The 18,367-nt window shown below is 47.6% G+C and overlaps 1 protein-coding gene and 1 long non-coding RNA gene across 4 annotated transcripts in view; both read left to right on the top strand.

Moving 5' to 3' along the window:
• Positions 1 to 405: 405 nt before the first annotated feature.
• LOC140257472 (uncharacterized) lies at positions 406 to 10,095 on the top strand. 2 transcript variants are annotated; one of them, XR_011905026.1, is made up of 7 exons: positions 406 to 525; positions 2,067 to 2,156; positions 2,279 to 2,360; positions 5,755 to 5,900; positions 7,546 to 7,697; positions 8,576 to 8,801; positions 10,033 to 10,095. It is a non-coding gene; the product is annotated as an uncharacterized lncRNA (long non-coding RNA). The 2 variants fall into 2 exon arrangements; XR_011905027.1 differs by lacking the exon at positions 2,067 to 2,156 and having other exon boundaries at positions 412 to 525.
• Positions 10,096 to 14,613: 4,518 nt separating this feature from the next.
• Positions 14,614 to 18,367, top strand: part of SALL1 (spalt like transcription factor 1) — a 15,200-nt gene continuing 11,446 nt past the window's right edge. The window contains exons 1-2 of one of the 2 annotated variants that reach the window (XM_072346574.1): positions 14,614 to 14,738; positions 15,532 to 15,624. In XM_072346574.1, coding sequence (XP_072202675.1) covers positions 15,549 to 15,624 — 76 coding nt within the window. In that variant the 5' untranslated portion in view covers positions 14,614 to 14,738; positions 15,532 to 15,548. Of the gene's footprint in view, positions 14,739 to 14,848; positions 15,439 to 15,531; positions 15,625 to 18,367 lie in introns of those variants that run through there. The other variant, XM_072346575.1, reaches the window with a different exon arrangement.

The following is an 18,367-nucleotide window of genomic DNA, read 5'->3' as shown; positions in this document are numbered from 1 at the left end:
GAATTGAAATGTAACTTTTTTTTTCCCCCTTACTGTTATTTTTATTTTCTATTGAAAGGGGTTTTAAAAGGCCTATGAAATGTAAAATTGCTTTTTTGTCGTAGTTGCAAAACTCATTTCACTTTTTTTATCTGAGATACACTTGTAGTAAATTTCCAGGGCTGAAAAAGGAATACAGTAACCCACAGTCCAGAGCAATGAACACAGCACAGTCTGCATCTCTCAGTGCTTGGAGTAAAGAGGGGAGCTGCCCCAGTGGGCTACTTTGTCCTTGCTCCCACCACTCACACAGCCTTTTCCTCACCAGTTTGTTACCCAAAATATTCTTACATGTTCCGACTTTCCTTCCTAAAGTAACATTGATGTGTTGTTTTTTTTAACTAACTCTTTTTCTTTCTTTACAAACAGCATTTTATAAATCCTTGGGCTGTTACTGCTGCTCCTCTGACATGGCCCATCATCAGAACACCAGCTCTACCGCCAACTATCTTCCTACGTGAAAGATTGGTATACCACAATGCTCATGTGAGTTTTCCTTTCACCTTTCTTGTTGCACTTTGTTCTTGGGATTTATTTTCATACAGATTATTATTTTTTAAACTCATTTTGGTGTGCAGGCTTTAGGCCAAAAAAAACCACCAAAAACCCACAAAAAAAAAAAAACAACAAAACAAACAAACAAAAAAACAAAACAAAAAAAAAACATAACCCAACAAGCTGGTACCTTTCTGTGTGTCAGTTTGCCTTACTGTAGAATGAATTTACATGGTTTCTAAGTGGAATGTAAATATCCTTGGATGAACAGCACTAGAAAAATCCCTGGAATTATTATTTTGACTTTTACCTGTGGTGTAATGGAGTCCATTTTTGGTTTCATTTAGCATGACAAGTATATAGAGCAAAGTGACACAGTATGTTGATAGATGGGGTATTGCTATGATTGAGTTTGCCAAAATTAACACATTTCCCATTGGAAAAAAAAAACTTTGGAAAAGTTTCTCTTTTCTGAGTACAGGCATTTTATGTTAGAGCCTCAGAGCTGGTTCTGTCTCTTCTAAGTTATAAACCCTTATGGATGTACCATAAAGATGTCCACCTAATGCAGAGAAAAGCAGATTAATTGATCACAGTAATATATTCTTATCCACTGAATAAGAACATTCCACACATTGTTTCTTGTTTTGTTTCTGGCTTGTAAATCTTCATTGTAGAATACAAATGAAAATGACCCAAATATGTATTATTTATGAATAGGACTCTCAGATATTATGCTTTAGATTGATTGTGTTAGACAGGATATAACAGAAGCACAATAAGTCAATGAAAAATAAAAAGCAGCAAAAATGTTTCATGCTAAAAATGTAGTTCTAGTGACACCTCTTATATAAAGGACATTTCCAACACATTGACATTTATATTTATCATGGCAGTGTGTGTGATTTACAGTTGTCTGAGGCATTGAATATCAGGAATATCCATGCACGTACACACCCCTTTTGAATGATGGTAAGCCATAGAGTGCTGCACTGCCCCTTGTACAGCAAGCTTTTCCTCCCCTTTTTATTTTTCTTCTCTAGCTTCAGGGAGGCAAAGGAAGCAGTAGATCAATAGGGTGTCTTGACTGAAGTTGCCTGCAGCACTTCCATTTCTCAGACTGGACACTGATGCTAACTATCAATAGCAATAAGAGGCTGTCTCAGACAGAATTAAGGCTCCTTCTTCTGCATGGCTGTCTGGTGCTTACTGATAAACATCTTGTGCAGCTTTGCAACAAATAAACAGTTTCAAGTGTGCAAACTAGCCGCTGTCATTCTGCCTATTGATACTTGCTCTGGGGTGAAGTGACTGATAGTTATTTTCATACAGCTGATAGATACACGGTAGATAAGCATACGGATGGATAATAGCACAAAGGCATAATGCTACAGAGTGTGGAGAGATCACTGATGAAATTCTCAGTGCTCCTGTAGAAACCCTGAGATGACAAAATAGAAAAATAATAATAATAACTAATAAGAAAAGCTGAGTTATTCATTTTTACTACTCCTCTGGATTCACATGTTTAGCCTGGAAATAAAAGCTGACGGGCTGGATGCAGCGCTGATGTGGATGGGGAGGTATTTGCCGTTTGGCCTGAGCTATCCACTGCACCAGAGGTTGGTAATCTTGGAAAAACTGAGCCTCTTTAGCCTACTTTTGTAATAAATAAATATATAAAAATTAAAAAAATCAGTGTCACAACTGCTCTATAGCTCTGTTGTACCTTTCTCATTTTCAGACTGAATAAGAAGGAAGAATCAGGTTTCCACTCACACGTATGAAATCACCTTTAAAATACCCTGGCCCAGCTCTTCTTGTTGGTAAGTCTGTTGTAATTCTACTTAGGTCAGATATCCAGTAGAGATGTGCTAATCTACACCAAATGAAGAGCTCACATACAAATCCAGGTTTATTTTTCTTTTAATTTTGCTCTAACTGACTGGGGCGGGGGAAGCGGTTCAGATGCTCTGCTGGAAAATCAACAGAGCTTTATTTCATATTCTCCCTCTGCGGAGCTCTAACCATTTACAGGAGCAAACAATCTGGCTCTGAGGCATCTCCGGCTTTATATGAAGTGGTGCTTTTCAGATTAGGAGGCTGCTTTTCTAAGAGAAAGTTCACTTACCCTTTTGAGTTTCAGACGATCCTTACTCAAATGGTTAAATAACATTATTTCATAATCATTTTTATGTTAGATCTAACAAAAGCTGGTGGGTTTTATAGGGTAATTCTGCAGGTAGTGCTGATGTTGCTGAATTCTTACAGTTCTTACACTAAGATGGCTGATGAGAAAATAAACCAGAGCTTTGAAGATTTTATGAGAAAGGGCACCAATTATGAATAAACCTAGAACAAATGTTTGCATAGGAAGACTTCTGATTATATGTCCACAGTAGATGTATAGGTTTTGAAAGAAGTGAAATTAAAAGTTACCAGGAACTTCATATATATGGGAAAACAAAACAGAACAAAAAACAGCTGCACAATTTGTGGATTAATCACTTACTTATAGACATTTTTTCACTTTTTCTCCATACTATGTGCTGCAGCTGGATTTGCCCACCACACAAGAGCAGTGTGGGGTTAGAACAGTTAGTGTGCGCACTGCTTAGAATCACTGTTGTTATTAATTGTCCGCCTGTACCGAACACGTACATTTTACACTAATATGCTGATTAGTGAGACAGAGCATCCAGTTTCTTGTGAGGAAGCTGGAATTTCAGAAATAGCCTGGCTCTTCATTTTGATTACTTTCTGGCCAGAGAGTTGGAGTCAAACTAATTCATTCTGTAAACATTACTGGCCATTCATGTGCAGTAATTTGTATGAATCAGTGTAGGACGGTCAGACTGGTACAGCTTCAAAAGTGCAGATTAAACTTACTGTTTCACTGTACACAGTATAATCACTGTATAAAGTAAGAAGGATCATATCTGTGCTCTTTGCTCAGGCTAAATTCCCATCCCCCAAAAATGGGTTTCCTCAAGAAAGGTAAAAGACACGAGTCCAAACTGCTTGCTGACGAGCAACCCACCCCAGGCACACTAACAGGCAGCTTTCAACAAATATTTATACAGCTCAGGGATATTGCTATAGCCTCAACATTTCAGCACAAATATTAGGCCACAACCTCAGCTAGTCTAAATTGACGTAGTCCTATTGGCTTCAGTGGCATTAAGGTGATTTACAATCGTTGAGGTTCTCACTCCTTTCATTTTTTTCCTCAGTGCTCTGTCAGTGTGCTCCACATACCTCCTTCAGCTGAGAAGTGGATTAATTTTGAAGTAAAAATCAAAGCTCTTCATCCTATTAAAATTTCTGCTTAGTTTTGAGAGGGGCTCAGCATAAAGAGAAAAGTGTTACAGGGCTGACCGTGAGTTTTCTGGATCACAACAGCATTCAGCTGAGTTGGGGTGCTAAGGCAGGAAGCCGTTCAAGGAAGTAATTGGCTCTTTTGCTAATGTATATATATATATTTATGCGTGTATAAAATCTGGATGTATATGTATCTATATAAAATCTCTGTTTAGTGCTCCCACTGGAGAACTCAGTTTTGCGTGTTACTTTTAATAGCAGTTATGTGGAGATATGAGCACACAATTGTGTATTATAATATTTGTTTCCCAATGTCACTATGCCAGGATTCTTTAAAAGGATATGAACTATGTTGTTTTTTTTTTCTGTTTTTTTTCAAGACAGGAAACATTAGTAAAGCACATTTTTTTCCCAATAGTAAGTGACTTCAAGCTGGGGACAGAGAAATGGATTACATTACATATTTTCTACACAAACATAGGGATTAATCTAAATTATTTCCCTAAATCAAAATAACTAGAGTCTTTGGCAGCCTTTGAAGCTTAATTAATGTTTATTCTTGCCATCAAATGCAAGTTTTGGGACACCGTGCAGGACCACTAAAACAAGAAGATCTAAAGCTATTTATATCAAGCAAGCCAAAGCCAAGATGTTTGTTTTCATGTTATGGAAAACAAAAAAAAAAAAAAAAAAGCAACTATTCTAAAGTTGCTAATATTTTGTTTTGCAGACTTGAAGTAAAAGTTGTAGAGCTTCTCCCTCTGAGCTGTTGATGTCTATAGTCTGCACATAGCCTACAATTAATGACAATTCTGATGATTTCAAAAGTAGACTTGACACAGAACAGGTCCCCTCTAGCTTCTGTGCTGTCCCAGGTCTGGTTTCCACTCCTAGGGACGCAGGAAAGCTAGCTTTTCTCCCATCTTTCAGAATACATTAGGAATTCCTTTCAAATGTCTCCTACCAAACTTGACAAGAAGTACCTATTACTTGGAGACATTTCAATGCCCGTTTTCTGTAGCAGAAAATTAAATCAGGTCATGAGATGTAATAAACCAGACGTAGAATTTCCAGACAGATTTTATTTCTTTCATGGTTAATAGTTTTTGAAGTGTGCTACTGAAAAGCTGTGTAAATGTAAAAGCTGGTTTACGTCTGATGGCTGTGATTGACTAAAGCAGTAGGTAAGATTCTCAGAGATTTTAGCTTCTGATAATTCAGCCATAGACAACTTCTTTTTTTTTTCCCTTGAAGGCCATTTTCATATGTACAAAAAAAAGCTTTGCAGACAAGATATTTTTTATATCTAAAATTCACAGCATGTCTTGCTGTTAAATTGCCACCTTAGAGGCCTTTTTAAAATTTCATTGAAAATGCATATTAAATCAAAGTGATAGACACATGTAATGTAAAATGTCTGTCAACAATTAGAATCCCATTTGGAAGTTTGTAAAGCATAACAATTTAAAATGAATTGAGATTGAGAAGGAAAGTTTTTACATTAAGAGGAAAAGTTTTAGCCTGCAGTACTGCTATTTTGTACAGTTTTGTGAGTAAAAGAGAAAGAACTGGAGATTCTAATGCTGTTCGTTCACCAGTCAGGCACCTTCCAGCTTTCCACAACTGAGTCCAAATTACACTGATTATTTGATTTGGAAAGATGTAATAAATCACTAAATATACAGATAGTAAAGTCCAGTGTAAAACTGTTTTGCCTTGTCATTTTCAAGGAACCTGTAAATACAATGCAGTTGAGACATTTGGTTACTCTGTGTTATGTATTAAAAAGTGCAGCTGTTTATATTGGGATAGACTAAATCCTTATCTAGTAACATCCACGTGGCTTGAAAAAAATGCACTGAAGGAAACTTCACACAATTTGCTCTGTATTCTTCTCAGATGACACCTGAAATGACAGGATCCGTGGGCAAACAGGAGCTCAGAGCACTGAGGTACCACCAAGCAGTTTGGCCCCAGTCCTCAGCCCTGCGGCTCCATCACCAAGGACTTACCTGCCTACGCAGAGGCTGGGTTGGCACTCAGAGGTCAGTAACTCTGCTGCATGGACTGTGGAAAGCAGGATCTCACCTGTGCCCTTTCCAGCTTGATGAGCCAATGTCTCAATTCCTGCAGCATGCTCTTAGCATTTTGGAATAAAAAAATCCTTCAAGGAAGGGAACTGCTCTCTCCCCTGCCCTAGAAATGAGTACGTATCCTGCATAGAAAGGGTTCATACACCAGTCAGAAAGTGAAATATAAGTGTAGAAATACTTAACAGGTCTGTGCTGCCTGACCAATAGCCATATCAATGCAGTCATGTGCCTGAACTACAGAGCCTGGGCTGTCACCTGGATGTTCCCAAAGCCTGAGGCCCAACAAAAGCTGGGGTTAGGTGAGGTTTTGTGACTAGTATTTACTGAAAACCGTGTGAGCAACTAGAATAGAGTTAGTCATAAAGTGAAAGTATTTAAATTATTTTCAAATTCTGTTTATTTTTGATTTATAGCAGGCATGCTTCCAAGCACTGAAATCAGTATAATCCTGGCAATATGTGTCAATGCTTCAAGCATAGAACAGTGCATTCTCTGTAGTGATACATAGCTCCTTTAAACAGATACACTGCCAGATATACTTGTGTATAATTCGTCCAGATTAAATTCTGGCTGTTTCTAGACATTCCAGTTATCACTTTGATTGATTTTATGAGAATGACAATAAGAAAGCAGAGTAAGAAACACAAAACAAATTCTCCAGTTCACTTCTGAAAGGAGATTCAATCCCATGAGAACTTTCTGTAGTGTGTTCCTGTTTACAGCTCTTGCAAAAATAAGTGTGCCATCACAAAAGATGGAAGCAAATTACCCGGAACAGTTTTTGTCTCTGGTTATTTAGTATTCATGTTTTCTTTTAGTAACCCGTTTAAGACCCAAGGTTACCTGTGAAGAACACAATTAAACAGGTGGTTTAAGAACTACTTCTAAATTGCCAGAGCTTTTACAGCGAGTTCTTTCCCAGTCATATGAGTACCAGCAAACAAATTCCTGCAGGCTTTCCTGAATACAGCAACCAGCAACAGCCATGGGATTTTGTTGCTCCAGGCGAAACATCAAATGTAGGCCCCTCACAAGGCACCATCATGAGCGCAGGCAAGTGTTACAAAACATTTTGCAGCCCTAGGCAGCTGCTGCTCTGCGTGGCTGGTGGCAGCAGTGCTGGCCCTGCATGTCAGTTTGCCTATCTCTCACCCATTAGGCTCACGTCCATCTCCTTTTCTACCTTTGCACTGAGTTTACCTAATTGGTTCTGCTCAGTGTGACTCCCATCACTGAACACGGTCAGGTCCTGTCCTACCTTAGAGTGATCCATTACAAATGGGGCAAAGGAGCAGCGGGTCTGGCAGCCCTCAGGGAGCAGCACTGGGTGAAATTGAAACTTGCTATTAGAAATTTCTAGGAGTGAAACAAAGAGTGAATGGCATAGCCTGAACAGAGTGAGTGCAGTAATGTTATTGTATTGTGAGATTACATGTACAGTGTCGTAGAGGACAGTGCTGAAGGAGAAAGAGAGAATAAGCCATATTTATCCTTTGTTTAATTCCATTTAATTCAGTACGTTTATAATGCATTTGGCTCTGTTTCCTTTGAAACTGTTATTCTTAAATATGATAGCTTTGTTTGTGCTCTCATGCAGCATAGAAATGGAAGCTGTTTCAACTGCAAAAGCAGACAGGGCAAGTAAACTTCAGAGACAGGGCAAGTGACTTCTAGCCCCAAAATATATGGGAGTGCAGACGTATGCAACTGTCAACTAAACATGTTAACATGAGGCGTCCCTACTAAGAGGTATGTTATGTACACACTAGTAATTGTCACTGGTGACTTTTCTAGACCTTTTTTTTTTTCTATGGAGCAGTTGTTTACACTCATCTGAAGTTAGTAATGGGCCTGATCTGGCACACGCACACAAATACAGCTCCTCTCAGAAATCAGTTTGTATAGACTGGGGGCTTAGGCGCATATTTTATTTGCAAACAGCTGGAACAGCTTAAGAACTTACCATACCACGCACTGTTGCCCCATGCAGATTTCCATCCCTTGCTGGCGGTCTATGTCATGCAAACATTTTTGCTAGCTCTAGAGCAGTGCAGACTGGGAGTGCTCACCCACTGATCGCTTGGTGACAGCTTGGGGACAGCACTGTCCTGGTGCGGGGCAGTGGCAGATGGTGGTGGGAAATGACTTAACTGATCATCCCAGATTGCCCCTGCCAGAAATGTGCTCGTGGAATTGTCTAGGTTGGAACGGACCTTCGTGATCATCAAATTCTGGACTAAAACACTTCCTGTGCTGCCCTGTCAATGCTCTGCTTCCAGCACTAGTCTGGATCATACCTGTCACGTGTTTAGGACTGGGTGTTTGCCTTGCAAATTTCTGAGGACAGGTGACTTTTCATGGACTCAGAAATGAGCATATGATCCCTCCTGCAGCTTTACATATGGATGTAGAATAAGCACTGGTATTTGGCTTTCTTCGATGTATTTTATCTCCTCATATTCAGGCATGACTCTCCCCTTTTTGCTCTATTGCAGTATGTGTATGACATAATGTCGGTTGAATTGCTGAACCAGTACAGACTAGTTGTCTTTGCATATATGCTTTTGCACCAATTGCTTTTAAGATGATCTAAAACTGACTGAAGCTTTAAATTCTTATTTGGACAGAACTTCTGGGTGCCAGCAGTCAGGAGCAAGCTCAGATTAGCTTCATGACTGCATAGCCAGCTAGACCTCAGAAGTCTGCATTACTGCATGCAAATAGATGAGAAAACCCCTTCTGAGATGGAATTGGAAGCTCAGTGAATGACTGTAACACAGAATATGTAACTCGGAGTGAGATTCAAGAAACAGTTTGTACAGCCATGCCAACAGCCCGAGCTTACCATGTAAGGTATGTGAAGGACAGAAATAATTTCCTGAAACCAAATCTGGTTTCTGGATTTGTGAAGAAGGGTCTTTTTGACATCTCTTCTTGAGGATTGCTCTTCTGATTCTGGTGACTTGAGCTTTGCTTAGGGATGGAGAAGGCTCCATCCTCTAGATGTAACTCTATGATCTTGGCTTTATGAAGTGCTTACTGCTGCTCTCTCTGAATTGCTGATGGCTCAGTACGAGCTGCCCAGCAGCTCAGTTTTCTGGACTCTTCCCCCCTCTTCCAGCTCCAGATTTAATTTCACTAATGAGAAAGTCCTGGGTTTACTTTTTGAGGTAGGGATTGGCTGCTGTTGCCACCTGAACATTAAATGATTACTAATAACAAGAAAATAAAACTGCAACAATGTGGCTGGGAGATCAGATTGCTCCCTGAGGAAATGGGCTCCCCATAAGCTCTAGATAATGCGTGCAGGTCTGGGTGAACATATTTACACTCAGAGGGGTTTTACACATTGCCATTGCAGAGCAATTCTATTAACACACTGCCCAAAGTGGATGCAAAAGGCGGATTGTGAGGACACTGCTTAGTTCAGGCATGGAAAGCAGCACGTTATTCACAAGCATTTACTTTATTGCAGCCAGCGGCTGCCAAGCCAGCTCCTTGCGTTGATGCAGGGAGTATGACAATTTTCACGTTGTAAACACTATGCATTAATCAGGGCACCTCGATATTATGCAAACAAAATCCATGTACTTACAAATGCTTCCACTGTATTTGAATCAAATATAACGCCGTGAAAATGAATGGAGTTGTCAGGCTCGTTTCATCTGTCGAGAAATTTGGGACTGTGCAGGCAACAGTTCCCCTGAGGTTGGAGACATATTTATCCTGTAATCACCACAGATTCCCCAAATTAAAATGAAACTTTAAAATGTAAATAAAAATGCACACTCGGTAAATCCAATTTGACAGCAGAAATCTGTTTGTGACAACAACAGGTCTTCCTTTATCAGATGATTACTTGGTAGAAAATCATCTGCACGCTACTAGACAGTTGCCATATGAAATGTTGGCCTTGCATTTGTATTGAGACAAACTGCAGAACTTTGTGTATTATTTTTGTTTCAAAGGTAAGTAAATCCTGAAGGAACTTTTTTCCTTAAATATCCTGCAAGATACTTCCCTCAGTCTTATTCCTTCATTTGCTTGTAAATGGCTCCCACCTCTGTACTTTATACTGTTTCAGATAGTGCTCCGATTGAAGAAATGATGGCTGTGATGATTTTCAGTTCCATGTGAATATACCCAGGTGCAGAGCAACTGTGACTGTGAAGTTTTCCTACTGTATAAATGCACTTTTTGTACAGCAAGATGTTAGGAGGAAATCCAGTCCGATAGCTCGTGTATCTCATCATCTGATATCGGGTGGGTTTGTCATGACTTTTCTTTTGACATGGATATATTTCTGTGTCCTTATTTTTTTTTCCCACCGTTCTACCCAGAAATGTTTCTGCAATGAGAGACACCACATTGTGCCTTTGGAAGAAATCTCTGCAGCCCAGAATGGTTTTTAAACATTTTTATCTACAGCTGAAAAAATCCGTGTCTAACACTTCTGAACTTCTGGTTTTCCAGAGAGGTTATATTCTGCCTTAATGAAGCTGTGACACGCTGGGGTAGGGGAAAAAAAACCTGGGATGTAAAGGAATGTGGCTTGAAGAAAAAGAGTTCCTCTGTGGGATCAAATCAAATTCTTCATTTTTCATCCTTTATAGAACTAATAGACTTGTGCTGTCTGCCCTTTGATGGCCGCTGTGTAACAAATCAGTGGGGAAAATTTCGGGCCAAAGCAGCCTACCTGGAATCCCCACTGATTTTTTCATTAGTCTGAGAAAAGGTACACAAAGGTTAGCGTGATGCCTTGGGATCGATAACACTACTGAAACCAAGGAATTTTGTCAAGTGTATGCTACATAATCTGAACAAACCAAGGCGATTTCTAACATGGGGATTATTTCTAACCTGGGGACTAAGACATTCTGCTACCAAAGTAAGTAAGTAAATAAATAAATAAGGAAATAATGACAGGCTTCAGGATGTGATAGTATTTCTAATTACCAGCACTCTCCAGGTTCTCTGTGCAGCCGCATTAAACGGCATGGAAGTCTTTAGCAGTGTGATGTACTCATCTTTCTGTAGGTCTTCTCTGCCCCGCGGGCTGGGCTGGACAAGCACAGCAGTTGCCTACAGCCGGAGCGGGATGCTGCTGGCAGAGGAATGCGGCCATCCAGGTATTGCCCTCGGTTTGCAACCACCCTGCCCCGAGTATAAGGACTTTCCACCCAGCTCGTTTGCCTCGTGATTTATGTTTAAATTGACAGAGTCCTTCGGAGGCATTCGTGTTAAATTTGAAACAAACATATTTAATGCTTCTGTTGTAATAAAACAGCTCAAAGAGCAGATTAAAAAGATATGCACAGAGGGCTCCGATTGATTGAGGGATTGATTTTACTACTTTTCCCGTAGGTGGGTAGTGATGGCCGTAAATCTCCCGATAATCATTTCAGAAGCACCTTCATCAATAAACTCGGAAGGGACAGCGAGGTGTAAAAATGTGCCGGCCATCGGGTCAGACAAAGGCAGCGAACGTGCAAAGAGGGAACGGAATTAAACAATCCCACCTTGGCCGCCCATGGCATTAGTCACGTCCGCTTTTATCTCGGGGGCGGGGGAGTTCCCCATGGCTGCGATTCTGTGAGATTTGGGGCAGAGGGGGAGGCTCTGTCTCTCTCTCTCTCTCTCTTTTTTTTTTCCCTTTCTTTTTTTCTTTTTCTTTCCTTTTTCCCCTTTAGTTCAACCCGTACTGCTTACGGTTCCATTATGCGGCTAAAAGCTCGTGTGTGAGAGCAATAATCAATTATTAGTTGTCACTAATAATGGAGAAGGATTCCACGCTGCTTCTCCCCATCTCCCCCTGTTTCTGTTTCCCCGAGGAGTTATCGTTAGGAAATAACAATAACAACCAAGGTGAGAGGTGGGCAGCGGCCGAGCCGCCGTTCCCTCGCCGGGCAGCGCCGAACCGCGGTACTGCGGTGTTGCCCGGGCAGCGCCCCGGTACGGCCTCAAACTTCGTGCTGCATCGGAGTTCCCGGCTGAGGGCAGCATCTGGGAGCCCCTAATTACACACGATGCTGAAATAGATGTAACCTGGTGTAGCTGGAAAGCGGCTTGCTTTAGGGGTCAACTGCAACGAAATTTGAAGCTGTTATTGCAGTGTATTTTCTTTTTTCTTTTAGTTTAAAAAGAGAGCAGAAAGAACGGAGAGGAGGAGAAAAAGGCAAAGAAGGGAAGAAAGGGACAAGTGGTGCTGCAGAGGAGCAGGTATCGCAGCACGGAGCGGGGCCGGGCTGCTGTGTGCCCCGGGCTGCGGGTGGAGGTGTGCGGCAAAGGGAGAGCGGTGGCACTGCGCCCGGCTCGGGGTAACCGCGTGTCACCGCTGGGTGCGGACTGCGGAGCTTTTAACCCCTGAGTGCGGAGGGTGTCGGGGCTGAGCGCAAACCTTAATAACAATAAGGCAGGCTGGTGCGTTGCATCTCATTGAAAGCGTCTCTCGGCAGAATGAACTGCAAATTATCCCCTGTTTGCCATCTCCCTTCAGTGCTCATCTCAATGAACTGGAGATCGATCCCCTCCGCGGGTGCCTTCCAGCAGGGCTGATTTGCATCGAAGCGCATTAGCAAGCCTCTCGCCTCTATTAAAAAGAATAATCCGAGGTAAAAGAAAAAAAAAAAAGAAAAAAGAAAAAGAAAAAAAAAAGAAAATAAAAAGAGAAAAGAAAAAAGAAAGCAAGAAAGAAAAAGAAAAAAAAGACAAAATCCCCAAGGTGTGTCGGGGAGGGAAAAGCTCCGTCACTGTCACGGGGCTGCGAGAGGGAGCGGGCATTGCGCGTGTGAACTCTCACAACTTCTGCGGGAGACAATGACACGTAATTGATGTATCGCTATCACCAACAATAAGCACCGATCTCCCCCCGGCCCCGGCGGTGCTCTCTGCCCCCCGCCTTCTCCCCACCCCTCCCGGCCCCCAGCGAAGGAGAGGAAAACAAACAATAAATAATCGAGCGGCCCTACGTTAAATGCCAAGTGCCGCTTTATGCATTAGCGAGGGAGCAGAGAAACGAAAAAAAAAAGAAAAAAAAAGTTACAAAACTTAATTCCTCCCGGTTAATTTCTTCTTCTTTTTCTTTAAACCTGTGTTTTTCTCCTCGTAGTTACCTTTTAATTACCAGCCCGGCCGGCTTTTCCCTGCCACGAAGCGAAGGTACTGGGGGAATTTGTCTTTAGTTTAATCGACAAACGCGTCATGGCATTGTAAGGGGGAATAATTCGGGGAAAGCGGCCGATGGGGACCCGCGGGAGGTGGCGGGGGACGGGAGCGGCCCGGGGTGCGGGTGCGGCCACGGCCGTGCAGGCAGAGCCGCGGGGGCATTCCGCGTGTGGACGGTGCGCGGTGCGGTGCGGGGCGGCCGTGGACGGCCGGGTCGGGGTTGTGCCCCGGCTGAGGGTGAGGAGGGGGCAGCGTGCGCCGGGCGTATCCATCTCTGCCCAAACACCTCTTGAAATATTCAGCGAAAAATCATGTCACGTGCGGTAGCACCTATAGCAGGGTTATTATCTCCATCCTTCACCATCACCCCGCTGATGGCTTCGTTTGTCTTTTTCTCAAACTCCGCCGTTCCGAGCGCTGCGGGCGGAGGGGGCTCTCCCCGCACGCAAACGGGCAGCGGCGGCCGCGGCTGTTCCGCAGCGCCGAGGCAGTACCGGGCGGCACCGGGGGGGCTTCGTCCGTTCGTTTGGGTTTGTTTGTTTGCTTTTGCGGCTGGTGGGCTTTTTCCCCCTTCGAGTTAATCGTTTTGCGGTCTCTTTCGTTTAATAATGAGAAGGAAACGCGAGCGAGCCGCTTTCTCGAATGGGAACATCGCCGCTCTCTCCCTTTTCCTCCCGCTCGCTTTCCAGGTTTGCCGGCTCATTTGAAATTGAAATGAGTTGTGGCTGCTCAGCCTCCCGCTTTTACAGAGTTTGTTAATATTAATACGGGAAAAGGAGTCGTTTCCACGGCAGAGTAAATAATTCGGCGGGGGTGGGAGGGGGAGCGCCGGCGGCGCGGTGCGGGACGGGGCGGTGCGGGACGGGAGCTGCCGAGCGCCGCGCCCCCAGGGCCGGTTCCTTCGGGGCGCGGAGGCAGCAGGGCAGAGCGGCGCGGGAGCAGCCGGGGCGCTGCGGGACGGAGAGACGCGGAAGGCGGCGGGCGGGGGCCGCGGCCTCTTTGCGAATGGACTTTTTTTTTTTTCCCAGCCCGTGACATTCGTTTGTCAGAGGTTCCTCCTCGGGCAGTAACACCCGCGAGACAAACTTTGGCGCGTTACGCATCTCACTCCGGGCGCACCGCGGCGCCCGGTCCCGGAGCCTCACGGCCGCACAGAGCGGCCCGGGAGCCCTCCGGCGGCGGGACGGGCTCGGCTCCGCCCGGTGGCGCACGGCCGCGGAGCCGCCGCGGGACCCGGCTTCGGTTTGGCGGCTCCGCTGCGCACCCGTGAAAGCTCCGCGCGGCCCGGCGTGGGTAGGCGACCGCGCACCGCTTCCGCGTCCCACAAGGAAACAAAAGTCGGGAGGCTGCCGCCGGGAGGGGGAGCAGAGGCGCCCGCGGCACCGCCCCCTCGTCCCGTTCCGGGAGTGGCGGTGGAAGGCCGGGGGGAGCCGAGCCGCTGTGCCGAGCCGCCCGCCCCCCGCTCCGGCGCCGCGGGCCCCGCCGCCCGCCCCGACCTTCCCCGGGCGCCGGCGGCGGAGTGACTCCGGGCGCGACCAACCGGCGCGGAGCGGGGCCGGGGGCGGGGCGGCCGGCCGGTCCGCCCGCTGCTCCCAGCGGTCCCTAATTGTCCTGGGAATGTGTGAGGTAAAAGCCAAACCCTTCCTATTTTCAGCACCCCTCGGGCCCGTGATATATGGAAAGGGAAGAAGGGGGGGGGGGGGGGAGGGAAGGTGGGGGTGTGGAGGAGGCGAGAACGGAGCTTTATTTGCAAATGCGGGGAAAAGCAGAAGCGGGGGAAGCCGAGTGAAAGGGGGGGAAGGGAAAAAAAAAACAAAAAACCCGAAACTTTTCGCGGCAGCGGTACGGGGCACGGCACTGCGCACAGCGGCTGCGGGGCTCCCCCGAGCGCTGCCGCCCTCCTGCCCTGTCCCCGCCGGTCCGGGCTGGGGGGGTTCCGGGACCCTCCTCTCCGCCCCCCAAAAAAGGCGCAGAGCGGAGGGCGGGCGGGAGCGCGGGGCGCCCGTCGGGGCTGCGGGGAGAGGCGCGGGGAGCCGCATTCCTATAGTAACCGGGATGGCGCGGCGCGGCCCCAGCTGGTTGCTAAGAGGGTTAAACTGTATCCAAACAGCTTTGGGGAAATCCAGCCCCTTCTCCCGCCGCATGGATCGACTCATTGGGTGGGAGCGGCGGAGAGACAAGGGTCTCCAGCAAATCAGCGCCTAATTGATTAAGGCGAGCTGGTTTGAATAGAGCTGGCCATGTGCCAATCGCCTTTCAAAGAGCCCCTCTATGATTAATCGCAATGCATTATTGATAATCATAATTATAGCAGGACACATGCGCGGTGCGCGGAGGACCGGGGAGGCTGGGGGGGGGGAGGCTCGATTTCCGTAATTTTGAGAAGATTTTTTTTTAGTAATTTTTTATTCTGCCCCAGCTGATGTTTGAGCCAGCATGTCGCGGAGGAAGCAGGCGAAGCCTCAGCATTTCCAATCCGACCCCGATCTGGCCTCGTTATCCCAGCGAAATGGTGAGTGCCTCTGCTTTCCCTCGCACGCGTTTTCACACAAACGCACAAAACAGCGGCTTACCTTGCGGAGCGGGACCGCCGCTCTCCGGGAGTTACGGCCGGGGGAGGGTTGGAGGGTTCTTTGGGTTCTTTTCCCTTTTCGCTCCCGAGTTGTCGCCTTTGATTTTATTCTTTTTTTTTTTCTTTTTTTTTTTTTTTTTTCTTTTTCAACTCGCCGTTCTCTTTCTCGTGGTTCTTAACGAACCCCCGAACTCTTTCCGTTCCCCGCCGCTTTCCCTCCGCCCTCCCCCCGCGGGGCGGGCTGCCCTCCCGAGCCCGCAGGGGACGGACTCGCGCCCCGCGGAGCGGAGGCACAAAGCGGGGCTGCGACGGGGCCCCCGAGCCCGCACCCGCGCCGCGGATGCCCCGGCCCGGCCACCCACACCGCCCCGCCGGCGGAAAGCTCCCCCCGGGCTCCCGCTTCGCGCCCCCCCCCACCCGCTCCGACCCCCTCGCTCCGGCTCCGAGCACTTCCCGCAGACGGAAAAGTTGCCGCCGGGCCGGGCCGTGGGGGATCGCCCCGCGCCTGGAGCTGCCCCGGGCCGCCAGCCTGAAGCTCCGGGAGGCGGGGATCCGCTCGTTCTCCCTCCGGTTGGTTTTTTATTTTTCTTCTTCGCCTTCTCTCTCCGAGTCGGTGAGCGAGGAATAAACAGCGGCTTTGTGTCCGCCAGGGTTTGGAGAGGCAGCGTGTGGAATCTCCCTTTCTTTTTTTTTTTTTCTTTTTTAATTTCTTTTTTTTTTTTTTCTTTCCCCCTCGTCCCTCCCCCTCCCGATGAGGGGATTTCGGAGCAGTTCCGCCGCGGGGCCGTGCCCTGTCCGTACCTGCGCCGGGCCGCAGGGCGACAAGTGGCCGCCGGGCGCGGGGCCGGTGCAGGTACCCAGCGGCCATGCGGCGGGCGAGCGGCGGGGCGGAGGGAGCCGGGGGCCAGAAGCGCTCCGGGAGGGCAGGTAAGGGAGGAACGGGGCGCGGCGGTGCCGCTTCCCCGCCCGGCCCCGTCGGAGGAAACACCTCGGGCTCCCCCGGCAACTTCCCCAGGAAGCGGCGGCGCGGGCCCTCCGCTCCCTGGGCCGGCTGTGGGCGCCCGGCGCTGCTGCCGCCGCCGCCCGGAGCTGCCTGGCCCGGCATCCGCAGCGCTCCCGGGAGCGGGACCGGAGCGCTGCACGCGGAGTGCGGGGAGGGTCCCAGCGCCGCGCGGATAGTCGGGTCGCAAAGTTAGCGGGATGCCGTCCCGCCCGTGTGAGCGCGCCCCGAAGCCCGGGCCCGACGCGTCGGAAAGCAGCGGACGCGGGGACGTTCGGTTCGTACAGCTCTGCCCAAACGGTTCTTGAAAGTCATTCGGTTCGTGGCAAGCGACTTCTGGGCGTTCTGAGTGCGTTCGGGTTTTGCCATTCGCTCAGCTTCGTCCCCTGCCTCATCTCAGCAAACGTATTTATTTTTCTGCCGATGTTATTCCTACTTCCTCTTGAAGTTTCGAGCAGGAATTGGGGAAGCGTCCAGTTTTTGTTTGCCTTTCCTTGGCCTCCCGGGAAAGAGTTTGGAACTTTTAAAAGTGAGCGGGGAAGGGGAAAGCGGAGATGGAAATTATCTTGCTGGGAAAGCAGAGGGGGATTTTTCCACATCTTCACTTTGTTTTAATTGCCTCTCCTGACGCTCCCTCTCCGTTTTGTTGCTACAAGACGGAGCGGAGCCAGTCGCTCCCACCCATCGTTTTGAAAAGTAGCCATTTTCCCCTGGCTTCAGCCTTCGGATCCGATTTTGTGCGTCCTTTTCAAAAACGAGACCCTGCGAGCTTGAGACGGGCGTGCCAGCCGAGCGGCCCTCCGCCTGTTGCTGAGCGATGGACGTGCGCTAAGTTGGGCTTTGCCCGAAGCGGTGGCGCGGAAGCGGAGCTGCGTGCGATGCGCGTGGCTATCGGAAGTTAAATGAGTAAACGACAAAGCTCCCGTTTAAAGACTGCGGCCGACAGCCTGGGAAGGAGCGTGCTTTACTCTCACATCTCTTGGAGCTTTTCCCCCCTCCCGGCCGGAGCGGCGGGCTCGCCTTACGGCTGTCGGCGTGCCCGGGCGCTGCGCTCTCAGCGGGCTGCCCGCGGGCCGCTGCCCCCGGATCGGGATTTGCAGTAATCCCGGCCCTGCGGCAGCCGCATCCGAGCGGGACAAGGCAGGGCAGGACGCGCTGCGAGGGGCGGCTGTGCGTTTTGTGCCTCGCGGTCGCAGAGTGAAAACTCGGGATTCCGAGCGCTCCTTTCTTTTCCTTTCGTACCGCGACTTCAGATTGGCTCATTCTTCTACATCTCGCGCGGGGCTCGGGCAAACGTAGCGGCGCGCGTCCTTGAGGCGCTCGCAGTGAGCACAGCTGGGAACGGGCAGGGTGGCCCCGCGAGCACTCCTTGCACCTGATTGAGTTCTGCTTTGTTCGAGTTTCTGTTGCAGCTCCGTGGCTAAAGATCAATAGCAAAAAGTTCAGCGGGCTGCAGCAGAGTGTATTTATTTTCCTACCGGTCCCTTTTGTTACAGTTCAAAGCTCACGGAGTTCACCCTTACAGGGAGATCTGCTCTTAAAATGTATTTCTGGTGCGGTCGGTGCAGAAGTAAATTTACCTTTCGCCTTCGCCCCGCAAATGTGCACTTTTAATAAAGTTCACGTTGGATTAAGTGGAACGGGTATCAGATTAATAGTAGAAATTACTTGCAGCATAAATTG

The sequence above is a fragment of the Excalfactoria chinensis genome, chromosome 11 (assembly GCF_039878825.1).
Source record: "Excalfactoria chinensis isolate bCotChi1 chromosome 11, bCotChi1.hap2, whole genome shotgun sequence".
NCBI lineage: Eukaryota > Metazoa > Chordata > Aves > Galliformes > Phasianidae > Excalfactoria > Excalfactoria chinensis.
Note: the sequence above shows the minus strand (reverse complement) of the source record. Positions and strands in the feature narration are given on the sequence as shown.